Source organism: Oncorhynchus mykiss, chromosome 5, assembly GCF_013265735.2.
Source record: "Oncorhynchus mykiss isolate Arlee chromosome 5, USDA_OmykA_1.1, whole genome shotgun sequence".
NCBI lineage: Eukaryota > Metazoa > Chordata > Actinopteri > Salmoniformes > Salmonidae > Oncorhynchus > Oncorhynchus mykiss.
Window position 1 is genome coordinate 97,109,216 of NC_048569.1, and position 19,524 is coordinate 97,128,739.

Sequence of the window (19,524 nt, forward strand, 5' to 3'; positions counted from 1 at the left end):
TAAGTGTTGATGATTCGCATTAGACCCAGAGAAATCTACTAACCTGTGAAGCAACGTGAACATAGGCAAAGACACATGCATATAAACACAGACAATAACATATGCCCTATATGCACACGTACACATGGATTTAGTACTGTAGATATGTGGTAGTGATGGAGTAGGGGCCTGAGGGCACACAGTGTGTTTGTGATATCTGTGAATGTATTGTAATGTTTTTTTTAAAAATGCTATAAACTGCCTTCATTTTGCTGGACCCCAGGAAGAGAAGCTGCTGCTATTGGCCAATGGGAATCCATAATAAATACATGTACTTTTGAGTGTCAGGGGAAAAATGTATGGAGTAAAAAGTACATCATTGTCCTTGAAAATTAGCCCGGCTGGCTAAAACCGTCACTTTTACTGAAACGTTGATTAATGTGCACTGTCCCTGTAAAAATAAACTCAAACTACTTAAGTAGTACTTTCAAGTAGATTTTTTTTAAATGAAGTACTTTACACCACTGCTTTTGTGCCTCTCTCCAGGCCTCTGAGGGCGTGCCTATCCAATTATTCTCTGTGCTGTCTGACCTGGTGGAGACGTTCTACAGTCCCAACATGGGTCTGGCTACACACCTGCAGTTCCCTGTTCAGAAGGAGGAGGAGCCAGAGGAAGAAGCAGGTTAGGTTAATAGACATTGGCATCTCAAATTGTACCCTTTTCCCCCTATATAGTGTACTGCTTTAGACCAGAAACCCATATGGGTTCCCATGAGGCTCTGGTCCAAAAAATAGTGTACTATGTAAAGAGTATGGTGCCATTCAGGATACAGACATTCTCTCATTCTCTCTGGTCTGTTTCTGCTACAGCTAAGCTAAGCTAAGGCAGTCTGATCTTTAGGCTTAACTCAAAGGGGCCTGTCTCACACATCCGTAAAAGGTCCAATTTATTTTCGCTGTCACAGGACATAACGTTATGTCTTAACAGTTACGACAGTTGTTGGATCAACGGAGCCAGTGAAATGCCCTCCTCAGCTGCCCCCTAGGAACAGTAAAGAAATCCAAGGAGGGGATTCCCGAGGCTCAGAGCTGGCTTGTAGTTCCCTGGGAGACACATACCTACAGAGACTACAACACATCGATATGTCTAAGTATGTACTGAAGGCTCACATTCAACTAATCAATGTACTGATACTTCTCAAGTGTCTTCAGTATTGTGGGACAAATACTAACTTCCTGTCAGGTCGAGTTTTCACTTCAGCATGCATTAATGTCAGTAGGAGGAGACGAAAATACAATTTGACTGTAAAGAGGAAGTTACGATTTGCCCTTGTGTTACTAAAGACATAGTATTGTGTTACCCAGCTGCCCATGTTTAAGTTACATACCAACGAACAAATTACACTGACTGATGATGCATCTGTAAATTCAAGGATTTTAAATATTTTTTATTAATACTTTCAAGTGATATCCTCTGGGTCCACATTGTACATTTTGTTTCTATATGTGTCTGTTACCCAAAATAAATTCAATTCAATTCAATCATATCGTCCAGCCTGCCAGAAGAGCACCAAAAATCCATTGAGGAATACTTCCACACCTCGGTCTCTCTCGATGCTGAGCAAGTCCAGAGTGGGAATCCATCCCTCCCCCATCTAAAGAAGCTCACCATGGGAATCTGCAAACAACTGAACAGGTACGCAGTACTGTAAACAACTGAACAGGTACACAGTACTGTAAACAACTGAACAGGTACACAGTACTGTAAACAACTGAACAGGTACACAGTACTGTAAACAACTGAACGGGTGCACAGTACTGTAAACAGCTGAACATGTACACGGTACTGTAAACAACTGAACAGGTACGCAGTACTGTAAACAACTGAACAGGTACGCAGTACTGTAAACAACTGAACAGGTACACGGTACTATAAACAACTGAACAGGTACACGATACTGTAAACAACTGAACAGGTACGCAGTACTGTAAACAACTGAACAGGTATGCAGTACTGTAAACAACTGAACAGGTACGCAGTACTGTAAACAACTGAACAGGTACACAGTACTGTAAACAACTGAACAGGTACGCAGTACTGTAAACAACTGAACAGGTACGCAGTACTGTAAACAACTGAACAGGTACGCAGTACTGTAAACAACTGAACAGGTACGCAGTACTGTAAACAACTGAACAGGTACGCAGTACTGTAAACAACTGAACAGGTACGCAGTACTGTAAACAACTGAACAGGTACGCAGTACTGTAAACAACTGAACAGGTACGCAGTACTGTAAACAACTGAACAGGTACGCAGTACTGTAAACAACTGAACAGGTACGCAGTACTGTAAACAACTGAACAGGTACGCAGTACTGTAAACAACTGAACAGGTACGCAGTACTGTAAACAACTGAACAGGTACGCAGTACTGTAAACAACTGAACAGGTACGCAGTACTGTAAACAACTGAACAGGTACACAGTACTGTAAACAACTGAACAGGTACGCAGTACTGTAAACAACTGAACAGGTACGCAGTACTGTAAACAACTGAACAGGTACACAGTACTGTAAACAACTGAACAGGTACACAGTACTGTAAACAACTGAACAGGTACACAGTACTGTAAACAACTGAACAGGTACACAGTACTGTAAACAACTGAACAGGTACACGGTACTGTAAACAACTGAACAGGTACACAGTACTGTAAACAACTGAACAGGTACACAGTACTGTAAACAACTGAACAGGTACACAGTACTGTAAACAACTGAACAGGTACGCAGTACTGTAAACAACTGAACAGGTACGCAGTACTGTAAACAACTGAACAGGTACGCAGTACTGTAAACAACTGAACAGGTACACAGTACTGTAAACAACTGAACAGGTACACAGTACTGTAAACAACTGAACAGGTACACAGTACTGTAAACAACTGAACAGGTACACAGTACTGTAAACAACTGAACAGGTACACAGTACTGACGGACAGTAGCTGCTTCTGCAACATGTATATTACTTGGCTTTCACTATGAACAGTGTTTAATTGTCCCTTGTCAAATGCAAGAACATTTCTGTACTCCTATAATGGTGTCAGTGAGATCTCAGTCGGTTTCGGGGTCCATTTAATTCGTTCAGCCAATTAGGGATGGAAACTGAATTGAAATTGACCCCCATAAACCCTGGTAAACAGCATTAAAACAATTGCTATGCTCCTATTGGTTGTACCAGCGAGATCTCCCGTACCCTGCCCACTCTGGAGACCTTTCAGAGGCTTCTGGACCAGCAGCTGGCCCCAGGGATCGGACGTCTGAGGACTCAGGTAGGTGGACATTATTCATATTCACTTTTTTTTTTTTAATCAGACGTTTGAACGTCAACATTCAGTAAAGAGACGGTTTTTAACTGCATTGGAGACGGAATCGGTTTACCGTTAATAACACTCAATTAGGAAATGGGTCGGTGCGAGCTCTTATTGGAGAGGATCTTGGTCTTTCTGTTAAAATGAGACGTAGCGCTTCCTGGTTGTAGATGCGTGATTGCAGGTTGCTATTATATTAAAGCTGAATGTTGCTGAAGGTTCTCTGATGTTTTAGTTTAACATTGTAGTGTAGTGTCCTGTAGTCTACCTCTGCTCTATTCTACTATAGTGTACTGTAGTCTACCTCTGCTCTATTCTACTATAGTGTACTGTAGTCTACCTCTGCTCTATTCTACTGTAGTGTCCTGTAGTCTACCTCTGCTCTATTCTACTGTAGTGTACTGTAGTCTACCTCTGCTCTATTCTACTGTAGTGTAGTCTACCTCTGCTCTATTCTACTGTAGTGTACTGTAGTCTACCTCTGCTCTATTCTACTATAGTGTCCTGTAGTCTACCTCTGCTCTATTCTACTATAGTGTACTGTAGTCTACCTCTGCTCTATTCTACTGTAGTGTACTGTAGTCTACCTCTGCTCTATTCTACTGTAGTGTAGTGTAGTCTACCTCTGCTCTATTCTACTATAGTGTCCTGTAGTCTACCTCTGCTCTATTCTACTATAGTGTACTGTAGTCTACCTCTGCTCTATTCTACTATAGTGTACTGTAGTCTACCTCTGCTCTATTCTACTGTAGTGTAATGTAGTCTACCTCTGCTCTATTCTACTGTAGTGTACTGTAGTCTACCTCTGCTCTATTCTACTGTAGTGTACTGTAGTCTACCTCTGCTCTATTCTACTATAGTGTAGTCTACCTCTGCTCTATTCTACTGTAGTGTAGTCTACCTCTGATCTATTCTACTATAGTGTACTGTAGTCTACCTCTGCTCTATTCTACTGTAGTGTACTGTAGTCTACCTCTGCTCTATTCTACTATAGTGTCCTGTAGTCTTCCTCTGCTCTATTCTACTGTAGTGTACTGTAGTCTTCCTCTGCTCTATTCTACTATAGTGTACTGTAGTCTACCTCTGCTCTATTCTACTGTAGTGTCCTGTAGTCTACCTCTGCTCTATTCTACTGTAGTGTACTGTAGTCTGCCTCTGCTCTATTCTACTGTAGTGTAGTCTACCTCTGCTCTATTCTACTGTAGTGTCCTGTAGTCTACCTCTGCTCTATTCTACTATAGTGCCCTGTAGTCTACCTCTGCTCTATTCTACTGTAGTGTAGTCTGCCTCTGCTCTATTCTACTATAGTGTAGTCTACCTCTGCTCTATTCTACTGTAGTGTAGTCTGCCTCTGCTCTATTCTACTGTAGTGTAGTCTACCTCTGCTCTATTCTACTATAGTGTCCTGTAGTCTACCTCTGCTCTATTCTACTATAGTGTACTGTAGTCTACCTCTGCTCTATTCTACTGTAGTGTACTGTAGTCTACCTCTGCTCTATTCTACTGTAGTGTACTGTAGTCTACCTCTGCTCTATTCTACTATAGTGTACTGTAGTCTACCTCTGCTCTATTCTACTGTAGTGTAGTCTACCTCTGCTCTATTCTACTATAGTGTACTGTAGTCTACCTCTGCTCTATTCTACTATAGTGTACTGTAGTCTACCTCTGCTCTATTCTACTATAGTGTACTGTAGTCTACCTCTGCTCTATTCTACTGTAGTGTACTGTAGTCTACCTCTGCTCTATTCTACTATAGTGTACTGTAGTCTACCTCTGCTCTATTCTACTGTAGTGTAGTCTACCTCTGCTCTATTCTACTATGGTGTACTGTAGTCTGCCTCTGCTCTATTCTACTATAGTGTACTGTAGTCTACCTCTGCTCTATTCTACTATAGTGTACTGTAGTCTACCTCTGCTCTATTCTACTGTAGTGTACTGTAGTCTACCTCTGCTCTATTCTACTATAGTGTACTGTAGTCTACCTCTGCTCTATTCTACTATAGTGTACTGTAGTCTACCTCTGCTCTATTCTACTATAGTGTACTGTAGTCTACCTCTGCTCTATTCTACTATAGTGTACTGTAGTCTACCTCTGCTCTATTCTACTATAGTGTACTGTAGTCTACCTCTGCTCTATTCTACTATAGTGTACTGTAGTCTACCTCTGCTCTATTCTACTATAGTGTACTGTAGTCTACCTCTGCTCTATTCTACTATAGTGTACTGTAGTCTACCTCTGCTCTATTCTACTATAGTGTAGTCTGCACTTTTCTTGGGTTTTTCTGCAGAAATAGACACTCTGCCCTTTTCTTGGTTTATTCTGCAGACATAGACACTCTGCCTATCAATAGAATATGATATCATGTTTCCAGTAGTTGGTTTAAAATGAATTATGTTGTCTCTTTAAGTGTCTAATTCACATCACGTTTCTGTTTTAATTTCTAGGTGTCAGCAGATTCCGACCAGTCTGTGTCCTTCAGGCTGGAACAACTGACCAAACTGCTCTACTCCATAGAAGAGAAGGTAATGTTTTAACACCATTCTAAACCCTAGGACCTGTCCCAAATTGCACCCTATTCCCTATATAGTGCACTACTATAGGGCCCATAGGGCTCTGGCCAAAAGTAACACACTATATATAAGGGAATAGGGTTTCATTTGGGAAGAAAATCATATTCGAAAATTAAAACGTTATTCAATTTTATTTTTTGTTGCACCAAGCTCATCCATTTTCTATATCTATCAATCTCTAAGTGACCCTGGTGTAGGTGACCTCTGAGATGCTGAAACGTCTTTCCTGTGTCATGTTGACTTACCCCGACCAGGGTAAAAACACAGTTGTGAGGAAGTCCCCTTCAAATACTGTAGTTCCCTTTTTTCAGGCCAAAACAGCCGTGTTTGAGTGGGCTGGATACGACGGAGGCCACAGAAGGTCTCTAATACCACCTATTACATTTGAAGTAAGTGAGCTATAAAAAATAATAAAAGATACAATAGCCAAGAGGCATTTTCATAACTTTATGACATATCAAAAGGCCAGATTTAGAAAGAAACTTGACTGAAACAAAGGGATTTCTCTCAATTATCATTGGGGTAAACTCATTGAGTGTATTTGAATGAACAAAGGCATTGACCATGTGACACCATTAATGTGAAGCCAAGGAAATCATACCATTGATACTCTACATTACATGCGCAGCTAGCTCCAGGCTAGCTCTGCCCCCTCTCATTGAGTATCAAGTTGAAGGCCAACCGTGGTAATGCAGGCTAGCTCTGCCCCCTCTCATTGAGTATCAAGTTGAAGGCCAACCGTGGTAATGCAGGCTAGCTCTGCCCCCTCTCATTGAGTATCAAGTTGAAGGCCAACCGTGGTAATGCAGGCTAGCTCTGCCCCCTCTCATTGAGTATCAAGTTGAAGGCCAACCGTGGTAATGCAGGCTAGCTCTGCCCCCTCTCATTGAGTATCAAGTTGAAGGCCAACCGTGGTAATGCAGGCTAGCTCTGCCCCCTCTTATTGAGTATCAAGTTGAAGGCCAACCGTAGTAATGCAGGCTAGCTCTGCCCCCTCTCATTGAGTATCAAGTTGAAGGCCAACCGTGGTAATGCAGGCTAGCTCTGCCCCCTCTCATTGAGTATCAAGTTGAAGGCCAACCGTGGTAATGCAGGCTAGCTCTGCCCCCTCTCATTGAGTATCAAGTTGAAGGCCAACCGTAGTAATGCAGGCTGACCATAGCAGCTAAATCATACTTCTTGTTTAAGGGCATGCATATGGTGTAATAGGAGTAATTATGGGTAATCATACTTCTTGTTTAAGGGCATGCATATGGTGTAATAGGAGTAATTATGGGTAATCACACTTCTTGTTTAAGGGCATGCATATGGTGTAATAGGAGTAATTATGGGTAATCACACTTCTTGTTTAAGGGCATGCATATGGTGTAATAGGAGTAATTATGGGTAATCATACTTCTTGTTTAAGGGCATGCATATGGTGTAATAGGAGTAATTATGGGTAATCACACTTCTTGTTTAAGGGCATGCATATGGTGTAATAGGAGTAATTATGGGTAATCATACTTCTTGTTTAAGGGCATGCATATGGTGTAATAGGAGTAATTATGGGTAATCATACTTCTTGTTTAAGGGCATGCATATGGTGTAATAGGAGTAATTATGGGTAATCACACTTCTTGTTTAAGGGCATGCATATGGTGTAATAGGAGTAATTATGGGTAATCATACTTCTTGTTTAAGGGCATGCATATGGTGTAATAGGAGTAATTATGGGTAATCACACTTCTTGTTTAAGGGCATGCATATGGTGTAATAGGAGTAATTATGGGTAATCATACTTCTTGTTTAAGGGCATGCATATGGTGTAATAGGAGTAATTATGGGTAATCATACTTCTTGTTTAAGGGCATGCATATGGTGTAATAGGAGTAATTATGGGTAATCACACTTCTTGTTTAAGGGCATGCATATGGTGTAATAGGAGTAATTATGGGTAATCACACTTCTTGTTTAAGGGCATGCATATGGTGTAATAGGAGTAATTATGGGTAATCACACTTCTTGTTTAAGGGCATGCATATGGTGTAATAGGAGTAATTATGGGTAATCATACTTCTTGTTTAAGGGCATGCATATGGTGTAATAGGAGTAATTATCGGTAACATGATTGTCATCTGAATGTTTTTTTTTACCACGAAGATTGACCACAAAAACATTTATTTTCACATTCGCTACAATGGGGTATCCTGTTTTTTTTTTTTTTGCTAACAATGTCTGCAGTACTGTGGTCCGCTTTGGACTTCTGTGGCTTCAATGAGAGGGGGCAGTTGTTTGCCCTGAGTAAACTTCAAATTAGGTTTTATTCCAAAACGCTATATATCCATTTTCAGAAATGTTGGAAAATTGGCTTTTAATGTTTAAAGAAATGATGAGAGAATGGTGTGTTTTATATACACTATCAAATCATGGCATGGGGGGTTGTTCAATGACAGACATGTATTTGTTTAAAATCTAAATCACTTGATGGTTTCATTTCAGAGAGACAAATAATCATGTTTTACTGCTAAATGCTAAATATCTGCCTCACTCTCAGAGGAATCAGTAGTACTGCTAGGTTTTACACAGTAATAATATATATCTGCCTCACTCTCAGAGGAATAAGTAGTACTGCTAGGTTTTACACAGTCATGTGACAATTTTTTAATTTATTTAAAGAACTGTACAAATGATTTGTTACATCAGTGTGTATATATATATATATACATATCATTTGTACAGTTCTATATATATATATATATATATATATATATATATGTATATATAGTTTTTCTACAATTAATCAATACAGTAATATGAGATCTGTATGTAAAATATTTACATTTAACATGTGAGTATTTTCAGCAGATTCTCTTATCCAGAGCGACTTACAGTTCATTCATCTGAAGATAGCTAGACCACACAACCACATCACAGGATACGAACAACCAAACCCTGTTTTAATACACATTAAACATATGAATAAAACATGTGGGAACAGTCATATTCTACACACGAAGGTACCCGTAGACACCCGTAGGCACACGAAGGTACCCGTAGGAATTATTTCAGATTTAAAAAATAATAATTTAAACAAAATGTGCAAAAATTTGTGGATGTAACGTTTTGGAACGATTCTCTTCAAATGTTCTTTGCACGGTTTAATTGCAGGACAGGTTTCTTTTGTGAACTTGTGAGGTCGTGGTCTTCTTTTACAGGTCAAATCAGAGTTGCTTGGTCTCACAACCAAGATGTTCCTCAAGGTGGATGTGGAAACTGGGAAGATCTACTTCAAGAAGTATAAAGATGGGCCAGAAGACAAATACTTTGTTCACAATAAAAGTCAGTACTCTATTCATGATAAAATCCCAGAGAATTGTATTTATATTTTACATTCTGTATTGTATCTAAGTCCTTGTCCCAAACGGCACCTAATTCCCTATATAGTATTCTACTTAGTAGTGTCATAGGTCTAATCTATGTCATGTCAAGTCTTACAGCTCGTGAAATCCCAGAAGGTTGCCAAGCTGGTGATCATGCTGGAAACAGAGAAGGAGAAAACTCTGAGGAAAGAGTTTGTCTTCGACGACACAAAGGTAAAGACCTCCTAAGTTCTTTGGTGCTACGTTTTCATGTTATCTGTGCGGTGTCCCTTCTGACGTCTGTCTGTGTGTCACCAGAAAAGAGAGGGGTTCTGTCAACTCCTTCAGCAGATGAAGAACAAACACTCGGACAAGCCTGAGCCAGATATGATCACGGTATTCGTTGGCACCTGGAATATGGGTAAAATGGCCGCCTTCAATGTCTACCTTTTACCTAGAATAGATAGAACATTTTACATAGTGTTATAGTTGGTTTCTAATAAATAAAAGACGACGGTGGCGAAGGATATCATTGCTAGTTAACGCTGATCCAGGTTCAGTTTTGAGATCCACCCACGTCATTGATGTAGGATTAGCCAGACACGTAGGGCTGGTCTTGGAACTGTGACAACGGGCATCCTCTCTCCGCCTGGCTCTATGGGATAGAGAACACCATAAGGAGTATAATGACTCTTAAGATGTTGTCTGTATCAATTACGCTTCACAGATCATAGGGTCTTTTTTTGTGAAACAAATGTAAAAAATAATGTGAAACATCCTTCTTCACAATGAAGTTTCTATGTGAGAATTGCCAGAACAATCTCGGATACCAAAAATGTTTTTGGGGCCCACGCTGAGATGGAATCGCCCATTGATCAATATCAATATTGCTGTTATTTTTTTTTAACTCAGTGGATAATTGTTTTGCTGAATGACTCAACAACTAGCTACACATTTCCTATTTGAAATAAAAAAAGATATTGATTGATTGACTGATTGATCATTGTCTCTCCCAAGGGAACGCCAGCCCCCCACACAGCATTGCATCTTGGTTCCAGTGTAAGGGTCAGGGCAAGACCAGGGACGACACGGCCGATCACATTCCTCATGACATCTATGTGTTCGGGACTCAGGAAGATCCCCTGGGGGAGAAGGAGTGGATAGACACACTGAAAAGTGCCTTGAGAGGAACCACCAACATCAGCTTCAAACAAGTCAGTTACTATCTCAATTAGTATTTTCATGATTCCTTGCACCAATTGGAGAAGAAGGCCTGAGGGGAGGGACCTTGGATGTTCTCCTCCAGTACGGTTGAGGAGGCAAGGGATAGGATTTGAGGAATCGAGGGAAGAGGATTTGAGATAGGGCCAGTGTCTCAGTCTCAACACTCAGAGCCAGTGTCTCAGTCTCAACACTCAGGGCCAGTTTCCCAGACATACAATAAATGAAGCCTGGACCTGAACTAAAGAGCACTTTCAATAGAGATTCTCCATGGAGCAAGCTTTTCAGTGTAGGACAAGGCTTAATCTGAGTCCAGTAAACCCACCCTTAAAGGATCTCCTTATTCCTACACTGGTTTGAGGTTGGGTTACATTACAAATCACAGTGGCCCGTTTAAATATAGTTTGTCAGATTGTAATAGAGTCGACCATAAGGAATGGTCAAGGTATCACTATTATGTGTTTTAATTTTGTTCAGATAGCCACCCAGACCCTATGGAACATCCGGATCGTTGTGCTAGCCAAGCCTGAGCACGAGAACAGAATCTCACACATCTTCTCAGACAGCGTCAAGACAGGGATCGCCAACGCTTTGGGTAAGTCCGATCAGCTCACTGCAGTCCCATCAACACACTGCAGTCCCATCGGGTCACTGCAGTCCCATCAACTCACTGCAGTCCCATCAACACACTGCAGTCCCATCAACACACTGCAGTCCCATCAACACACTGCAGTCCCATCAACTCACTGCAGTCCCATCAACACACTGCAGTCCCCTCAGCTCACTGCAGTCCCATCAGCTCACTGCAGTCCCATCATCACACTGCAGTCCCATCAACTCACTGCAGTCCCATCAACTCACTGCAGTCCCATCAACTCACTGCAGTCCCATCAGCTCACTGCAGTCCCATCAACTCACGGCAGTCCCATCAACTCACTGCAGTCCCATCAGCTCACTGCAGTCCCATCAGCTCACTGCAGTCCCATCAACTCACTGCAGTCCCATCAGCGCACTGCACTCCCATCAACACACTGCAGTCCCATCAGCTCACTGCAGTCCCATCAACTCACTGCAGTCCCATCAGCTCACTGCAGTCCCATCAACACACTGCAGTCCCATCAACACACTGCAGTCCCATCAACTCACTGCAGTCCCATCAACTCACTGCAGTCCCATCAGCTCACTGTCTCCCAGACATAGATTATAGCTAGTCCTGGATTAAAAAGCTTGCTCAATGCAGAATACTCTTTGAAATGGCTTTTTAGTCCAGGACTAACCTTAATCTGTGTCCGGGAAACGGGCCCTTTGATCAAAGATACATCCGTCCATTTTATTTTTGTTTTTCCAGGAAATAAGGGTGCAGTGGGTGTGTCCTTCATGTTCAACGGTACTTCCTTTGGCTTCGTTAACAGTCACCTGACCTCAGGCAGCGAGAAGAAGATCAGGTGAGCTGCAGGGATCAAAAAAATAGTTGAAAAATAATTTTCAGAATATAAAAATCCTATACTGAATAGCTGTGTCAAATGTAGACAATTTCCATGTTTTCCCAGAACTCCTGACCCCCTAGGAACCAGAAAGCTAAATGGCATTAAATTAAAAAAGTGTATTAATTTCACAGACATAAATCTCAGTAGGTACAGAGATTTGGGATTTAAAATGACCAAATAAAAACAGACCATTTAAATGTGGTATATATCTCACCAGAACTACTCTCAATTGTCTTGCATTGAGTAATACATGGAAAGATTTAATAAAAAATACAAAATGTATTCCACTGGCACAATATCAGTACATTTAATTAACATCTCCTCAAAATGTATCTAAACTCTTAGGAGTTTTGTTCTGTTTACACTCCAGTATTGTTTAGAATGGTATTTGTGGTCTGTCTGCTCTATTTCCTGAGTAGGTTTTAAAACCCCCCGAGAGTCTATTGACGCATCGGTGGGTCAATCTAAATCCGTCAGTTAAAACAATAGAGATACCTGTTTGTCAAACCAGTAGAGATACCAGACCAGTAGAGATACCTGTTTGTCAAACCAGTAGAGATACCAGACCAGTAGAGATACCTGTTTGTCAAACCAGTAGAGATACCAGACCAGTAGAGATACCTGTTTGTCAAACCAGTAGAGATACCAGACCAGTAGAGATACCTGTTTGTCAAACCAGTAGAGATACCAGACCAGTAGAGATACCTGTTTGTCAAACCAGTAGAGATACCAGACCAGTAGAGATACCTGTTTGTCAAACCAGTAGAGATACCAGACCAGTAGAGATACCTGTTTGTCAAACCAGTAGAATCTCAATCCACTGCATTCTCCGATGTCGCCCCTTTCCACATCTGCGGTGGATAGTGGCAGCGCTACGGGCGCTGTTTGTCAAACCAGTAGACATCCCGAAAATAGGTATTCTCACGAAAACCTCTGTAGCACCTGAACTAATCTGACCCCTCTATAGACAGGGGAGACTCTCGGGAACACGATGGTGTTCTACGTTTTGCTCTTTGACCCCCCCCCCCCCCCCCCACAAGCCCCACGAGACTTGTCTGAAGTCGATAATGCTGATATGTCCATGTTTGTCTGTTGCATCTGAACCGTTTGGGTAACAAACTATTGTGACCCCACTGTAGAGAGGATAGACCCTCACGAACAAGATGCTGCTCTCCGTTTTTCTCTACGACCCCCCTACAAGTGTCATGGAATTCGTCTAAATCTAACCCATACAAATGAATGGAATTATTTTATGTTCGTTTCTGTTTGATGAATAGAGAAACATGAAGATGTGAGTCTGCATATTGCAAAAATAAATAGCTAAACGTGAGGAAAGAAAACACCATATCTCAACTTGAAACAAGACATTTAATTCCTCAACATTTGTTCTCTTGCCAGACGCAACCAGAATTACGTCAGCATCCTACGCTTTCTTAATCTTGGAGATAAGAAACTGAATCCCTTTGACATCACACATCGATTCACTCATCTGTTCTGGTTTGGGGATCTGAATTATCGAATCGAACTGCCATCCACAGTAAGTTATACTTAGTTAAGCAGTTAGTTACTATTGGATGGGGAGATTGTATTGTAGCTAATTCTGGGGGGTGGGGGGGTAGCCCAACCGGGACTCAAACCCCAGGGTCCAGCGGCCGTCAACCCAAACACCTTAACCGTTACACCAGGAGATCCAAACCTTTTGACAAGTTGGTGTTGGGTTAAGGTTGCTTACAGTATCAACAACACTCAACGTAGTCTTCTCTTACTGAGATCGTGACAGTATTACAAAAAGTGGAGATAATACTGAGAGGAATTAATGTCAGTAGCTAGGTTTCCATCCAATTAGTGACAGATTTTCTTACAAATATTCTAAAAATCAGCATAAAAACAATAATTATCCGTATTTTTCCCAACATAGATGTGTTTCCATCCAATTGACTTGTTGCAGATAGAGGACTATGCGTGGAGACATAGTGCACATAAAAAACACATTTTTATGGTTAACTTCCCATGTACCCAATATATATTTACATGAAAAGGTTGGATGGAAACCTGCTTTGTGTAATAGTGTCAGTGTAACCAACAAGTGATTTCTGTCAACGTGCTTCTTGAACGTGTTACGAAACAGAGAACAAGTTGTTACTTGGCCACTGGTTAGCAGAACGTGGAGGACAGAACGTCTGGTGCATGAAACAGTGGCCGTATCCTAAATGGCGCCCTTATTTGGTGCACTGCTTTTGACATATGCATCCAAAATGGCGCCCTTATTTGGTGCACTACTTTTGACTTAGGCATCCAAAATGGCGCCCTTATTTGGTGCACTACTTTTGACTTAGGCATCCAAAATGGCGCCCTTATTTGGTGCACTGCTTTTGACTTAGGCATCCAAAATGGCGCCCTTATTTGGTGCACTACTTTTGACTTAGGCATCCAAAATGGCGCCCTTATTTGGTGCACTGCTTTTGACTTAGGCATCCAAAATGGCGCCCTTATTTGGTGCACTACTTTTGACTTAGGCATCCAAAATGGCGCCCTTATTTGGTGCACTACTTTTGACTTAGGCATCCAAAATGGCGCCCTTATTTGGTGCACTGCTTTTGACTTAGGCATCCAAAATGGCGCCCTTATTTGGTGCACTACTTTTGACTTAGGCATCCAAAATGGCGCCCTTATTTGGTGCACTGCTTTTGACTTAGGCATCCAAAATGGCGCCCTTATTTGGTGCACTACTTTTGACTTAGGCATCCAAAATGGCGCCCTTATTTGGTGCACTGCTTTTGACTTAGGCATCCAAAATGGCGCCCTTATTTGGTGCACTACTTTTGACTTAGGCATCCAAAATGGCGCCCTTATTTGGTGCACTACTTTTGACTTAGGCATCCAAAATGGCGCCCTTATTTGGTGCACTACTTTTGACTTAGGCATCCAAAATGGCGCCCTTATTTGGTGCACTGCTTTTGACATATGCATCCAAAATGGCGCCCTTATTTGGTGCACTACTTTTGACTTAGGCATCCAAAATGGCGCTATTATTTGGTACACTGCTTTTGACATATGCATCCAAAATGGCGCCCTTATTTGGTGCACTGCTTTTGACATATGCATCCAAAATGGCGCCCTTATCTGGTGCACTACTTTTGACTTAGGCATCCAAAATGGCGCCCTTATTTGGTGCACTGCTTTTGACATGCATCATAATTGGTGCCCTTATTTGGTGCACCACTTTTGACATGCATCCTAATTGGCGCCTTTATCTGGTGCACTACTTTTGACCCGTGCCCTGGTGCCATTTGGGACACACAGCCAGCATGCAGTTCCTATTCCCTATTTATCTGTTAGCGACAAGTTAGGTGAAAAAAGAGACAGTGGTGTGCTGATGACGTCACCGAGCAGGAAAAAGAGAACAGCTGCTTTGCATTGTGTTCCTTTAACAGGAAGCAGAGAGCATTGTGACCAAGATCAAACAGCAGCAGTACCAGGAACTGCTGTGTAGAGACCAGCTCACCATTGAGAAAGGAGAAGAGAAGGTGTTCCTACACTATGGTAAGACATGGCCACTAGCAAAATCATACATTTCATACAAAATCAACCGTGATAGAGTTAGCACACATCTACAGTATGTTGGTATTGCAGGCTTAACAGCCATTACACTATCAAGTGTCAACATTTTAAAGAGGCAGTGCAGTCAAAAACTAGATTTTACCTATGTTTCATATCCACTATGAGATTGAAAAAAAATGATGTGAAAATGATGATAGTGCACTTTTAATGTCAGAGCTTTTTGAAAAGACAGGGGGTTGTTAATAAACTAATAACAAAGATAGTTTGCCCTCTCTGCCAAGAACAGCTGGTTTTCAGGTTACTGACACGCCCTGATCCTTTTTATTCTCTGTGTTTGGTTAGGTCAGGGTGTGACTCGGGTGGGAAAGTCTATGTTTTCTATTTCTTTGTTTTTGGCTGTGTGTGGTTCCCAATCAGAGGCAGCTGTCTATTGTTGTCTCTGATTGGGGATCACATATAAGTTGTCATTTTCCTTTAGGGTTTTGTGGGATCACACCAGCGACTCCTGTGGCGGGCCGGGCGCAGTGCGCGCTAACCAAGGTTGCCAGGTGCACAGTGTTTCCTCCGACACATTGGTGCGGCTGGCTTCCGGGTTGGATGTGCGCTGTGTTAAGAAGCAGTGCGGCTTGGTTGGGTTGTGTATCGGAGGACGCATGACTTTCAACCTTCGTCTCTCCCGAGCCCATACGGGAGTTGTAGCAATGAGACAAGATAGTAGCTACTAAAACAATTGGACACCACGAAATTGGGGAGAAAAAGGGGTAGTAAAAAAATAAAAAAATTGACGATGTAATCGTAAACCTTCTCCCAACGAGAGCCGTTACAGTGACACATCCCTCCCGTTAGGCTCCTCCAAATAGGCCTCTCTCTCAGACCACCCCCAGACAGTCCTGGCTACATTGTTTGCTTGAGAAACTGCAATTTGCTAAGAAGACATTTTTGTTAAGTTTTGATCATTTTCAATTAAAAACAATCACAGTAAGGTAGTTAATTGTTACCTAGAAATGATTTCATATTGAGATTTTAAAAAACAGGTGCATTGGACCTTTTAATACCACCATTACCTAGTCCTTATGCTATTCTCATTGAAATGTAAATTCAAAAATATGAGCTGGCACACAAACAGAAAAATGTGTTTGTGTGGAGGTGCTGACTAACGACGAATAAACTATAAACTATCACAATAAAGAAAGTTGCACACTCCATGTAAACTCAGCAAAATAAGAAACGTCCTCTCACTGTCAACTGCGTTTATTTTCAGCAAACTTAACATGTGTAAATATTTGTATGAACATAACAAGATTCAACAACTGAGACAAACTGAACAAGTCCCACAGACATGTGACTAACAGAAATGGAATAATGTGTTCCTGAACAAAGGGGGGTTCAAAATCAAAAGTAACAGTCAGTATCTGGTGTGGCCACCAGCTGCATTCAATACTGCAGTGCATCTCCTCCTCATGGATTGCACCAGATTTGCCAGTTCTCGCTGTGAGATGTTACCCCACTCTTCCACCAAGGCACCTGCAAGTTCCCGAATATTTCTGGGGGGAATGGTCCTAGCCCTCACCATCCGATCCAACAGGTCCCAGACGTGCTCAATGGGATTGAGATCCGGGCTCTTCGTTGGCAATGCCAGAACACTGACATTCCTGTCTTGCAGGAAATCACACACAGAACGAGCAGTATGGCTGGTGTCATTGTCATGCAGGAAGGGTACCACATGAGGGAGGAGGATGTCTTCCCAGTAACACACAGCATTGAGATTTCCTGCAATGACAACAAGCTCAGTCCGATGATGCTGTGACACACCGCTGCAGACCATGATGGACCCTCCACCTACAAATTGATCCCGCTCCAGAGTACAGGCCTCGGTGTAACGCTCATTCCTTCGTTAAAGGCGAATCCGACCATCAACCCTGGTGAAACAAAATCGCGACTTGTCAGTGCAGAGCACTTTTTGCCAGTCCTGTCTGGTCCAGTGACAGTGGGTTTGTGCCCATAGGCGGCGTTGTTGCATGTGGTGTCTGGTGAGGACCTGCCTTACAATAGGCCTACAAGCCCTCAGTCCAGCCTCTCCCAGACTGTTACGGACAGTCTGAGCACTGATGGAGTGATTGTGCGTTCCTGGTGTAACTCAGGCAGTTGTTGTTGCCATCCTGTACTTGTCCAGCAAGTGTGATGTTCTGATGTACAGATCCTGTGCAGGTGTTGTTACACGTGGTCTGCCACTGTGAGGACGATCAGCTGTCCGTCCTGTCTCCCTGTAGTGCTGTCTTAGGCGTCTCACAGTACGGACATTGCTATTTATTGCCCTGGCCACATCTGCAGTCCTCATGCCTCCTTGCAGCATGCCTAAGGCACGTTCACGCAGATGAGCAGGGACCCTGGGCATCTTTCTTTTGGTCTTTTTCAGAGTCAGTAAAAAGGCCTCTTTAGTGTCCTAAGTTTTCATAACTGTGACCTTAATTGCCTACCGTCTGTAAGCTGTTTGTGTCTTAACTACCGTTCCACTGGTGCATGTTCATTAATTGTTTATGGTTCATTGAACAAGCATGTGAAACTGTGTTTAAACCCTTTACAATGAAGATCTGTGAAGTTATTTGGATTTTTACGAATTATCTTTGAAAGACGGGTGTCCTGAAAGAAGGGGCGTTTCTTTTTTTGCTTTAGTTTATAAACTCCCAGCAATTTAATAGGTATTTACCAGCGTTTCATCATCACTTCCTCATTAAAATGTGCAAAATGAATGAACCTGTCTTGACCTTTGATACCTCTGTTGTTTAATTTCATCTCCAGATGAGGAGGAGATCACGTTCGCGCCCACCTATCGTTTCGAGAGAGACACACGAGAGAGATATGCCTACACCAAGGCCAAAGCCACAGGGGTAGGTTTACGGTGTTTTCTCAGATCCCATTGGGCACTCCGCATCATTTTAACGTGGAAATGTGGGTAGAATTTGGTTAAGAAGTGGCTCAATGAGATTTTAACTTTTTATTCATCCATTCAAAAAGACTGCTAGAAGTTTGTTGGATTCCCAAATGTGTTTTCACTATGCTTTCAACCATCTGCAAGCAGAGTCAAATTCCAATGGAAAAATAATGTCTGATTTTGGGGTTTAGTTATCATCTAAATGTATTGTCACTGTGCTTTCAAACATTTAAAAGAAAAGTTCAAATGGTGTTATTTTTTAAATGTATTTTATTATTTCACCTTTATTTAACCAGGTAGGCCAGTTGAGAACACCTTTATTTAACCAGGTAGGCCAGTTGAGAACACCTTTATTTAACCAGGTAGGCCAGTTGAGAACACCTTTATTTAACCAGGTAGGCCAGTTGAGAACACCTTTATTTAACCAGGTAGGCCAGTTGAGAACACCTTTATTTAACCAGGTAGGCCAGTTGAGAACACCTTTATTTAACCAGGTAGGCCAGTTGAGAACACCTTTATTTAACCAGGTAGGCCAGTTGAGAACACCTTTATTTAACCAGGTAGGCCAGTTGAGAACACCTTTATTTAACCAGGTAGGCCAGTTGAGAACACCTTTATTTAACCAGGTAGGCCAGTTGAGAACACCTTTATTTAACCAGGTAGGCTAGTTGAGAACACCTTTATTTAACCAGGTAGGCCAGTTGAGAACACCTTTATTTAACCAGGTAGGCCAGTTGAGAACACCTTTATTTAACCAGGTAGGCCAGTTGAGAACAAGTTCTCATTTACAACTGCGACCTGGACAAGAGAAAGCAAAGCAGTGTGACACAAACAACAACACAGAGTTCCACATGAACAAACGTACAGTCAATAACACAATAGAAAAATCTATGTACAGTGTGTGCAAATGAAGAAGAGGAGGGAGGTAAAGGCAATAAATAGGCCATAGTGGCGAAATAATTACAATTTAGCCATTAACACTGGAGTGATAGATGTGCAGATGATGATGTGCAAGTAGAGATACTGGGGTGCAAAAGAGCTAGAGGATAAGTAACACT

The 19,524-nt window shown here is 41.9% G+C and overlaps 1 protein-coding gene across 2 annotated transcripts in view; it reads left to right on the top strand.

Moving 5' to 3' along the window:
- LOC110524859 (phosphatidylinositol 3,4,5-trisphosphate 5-phosphatase 1) overlaps positions 1 to 19,524 on the top strand; it is a 45,134-nt gene that overhangs the window by 10,666 nt on the left and 14,944 nt on the right. For both annotated transcript variants that reach the window (XM_036978951.1, XM_036978952.1), the window contains exons 3-17: positions 526 to 661; positions 968 to 1,130; positions 1,535 to 1,675; positions 3,224 to 3,314; positions 5,799 to 5,876; positions 6,236 to 6,313; positions 9,122 to 9,245; positions 9,396 to 9,499; positions 9,584 to 9,686; positions 10,283 to 10,479; positions 10,964 to 11,081; positions 11,835 to 11,931; positions 13,372 to 13,510; positions 15,408 to 15,516; positions 18,334 to 18,422. In XM_036978951.1, the coding sequence (XP_036834846.1) occupies positions 526 to 661; positions 968 to 1,130; positions 1,535 to 1,675; positions 3,224 to 3,314; positions 5,799 to 5,876; positions 6,236 to 6,313; positions 9,122 to 9,245; positions 9,396 to 9,499; positions 9,584 to 9,686; positions 10,283 to 10,479; positions 10,964 to 11,081; positions 11,835 to 11,931; positions 13,372 to 13,510; positions 15,408 to 15,516; positions 18,334 to 18,422 (1,767 nt within the window). The remainder of the gene's footprint in view (positions 1 to 525; positions 662 to 967; positions 1,131 to 1,534; positions 1,676 to 3,223; positions 3,315 to 5,798; positions 5,877 to 6,235; positions 6,314 to 9,121; positions 9,246 to 9,395; positions 9,500 to 9,583; positions 9,687 to 10,282; positions 10,480 to 10,963; positions 11,082 to 11,834; positions 11,932 to 13,371; positions 13,511 to 15,407; positions 15,517 to 18,333; positions 18,423 to 19,524) is intronic.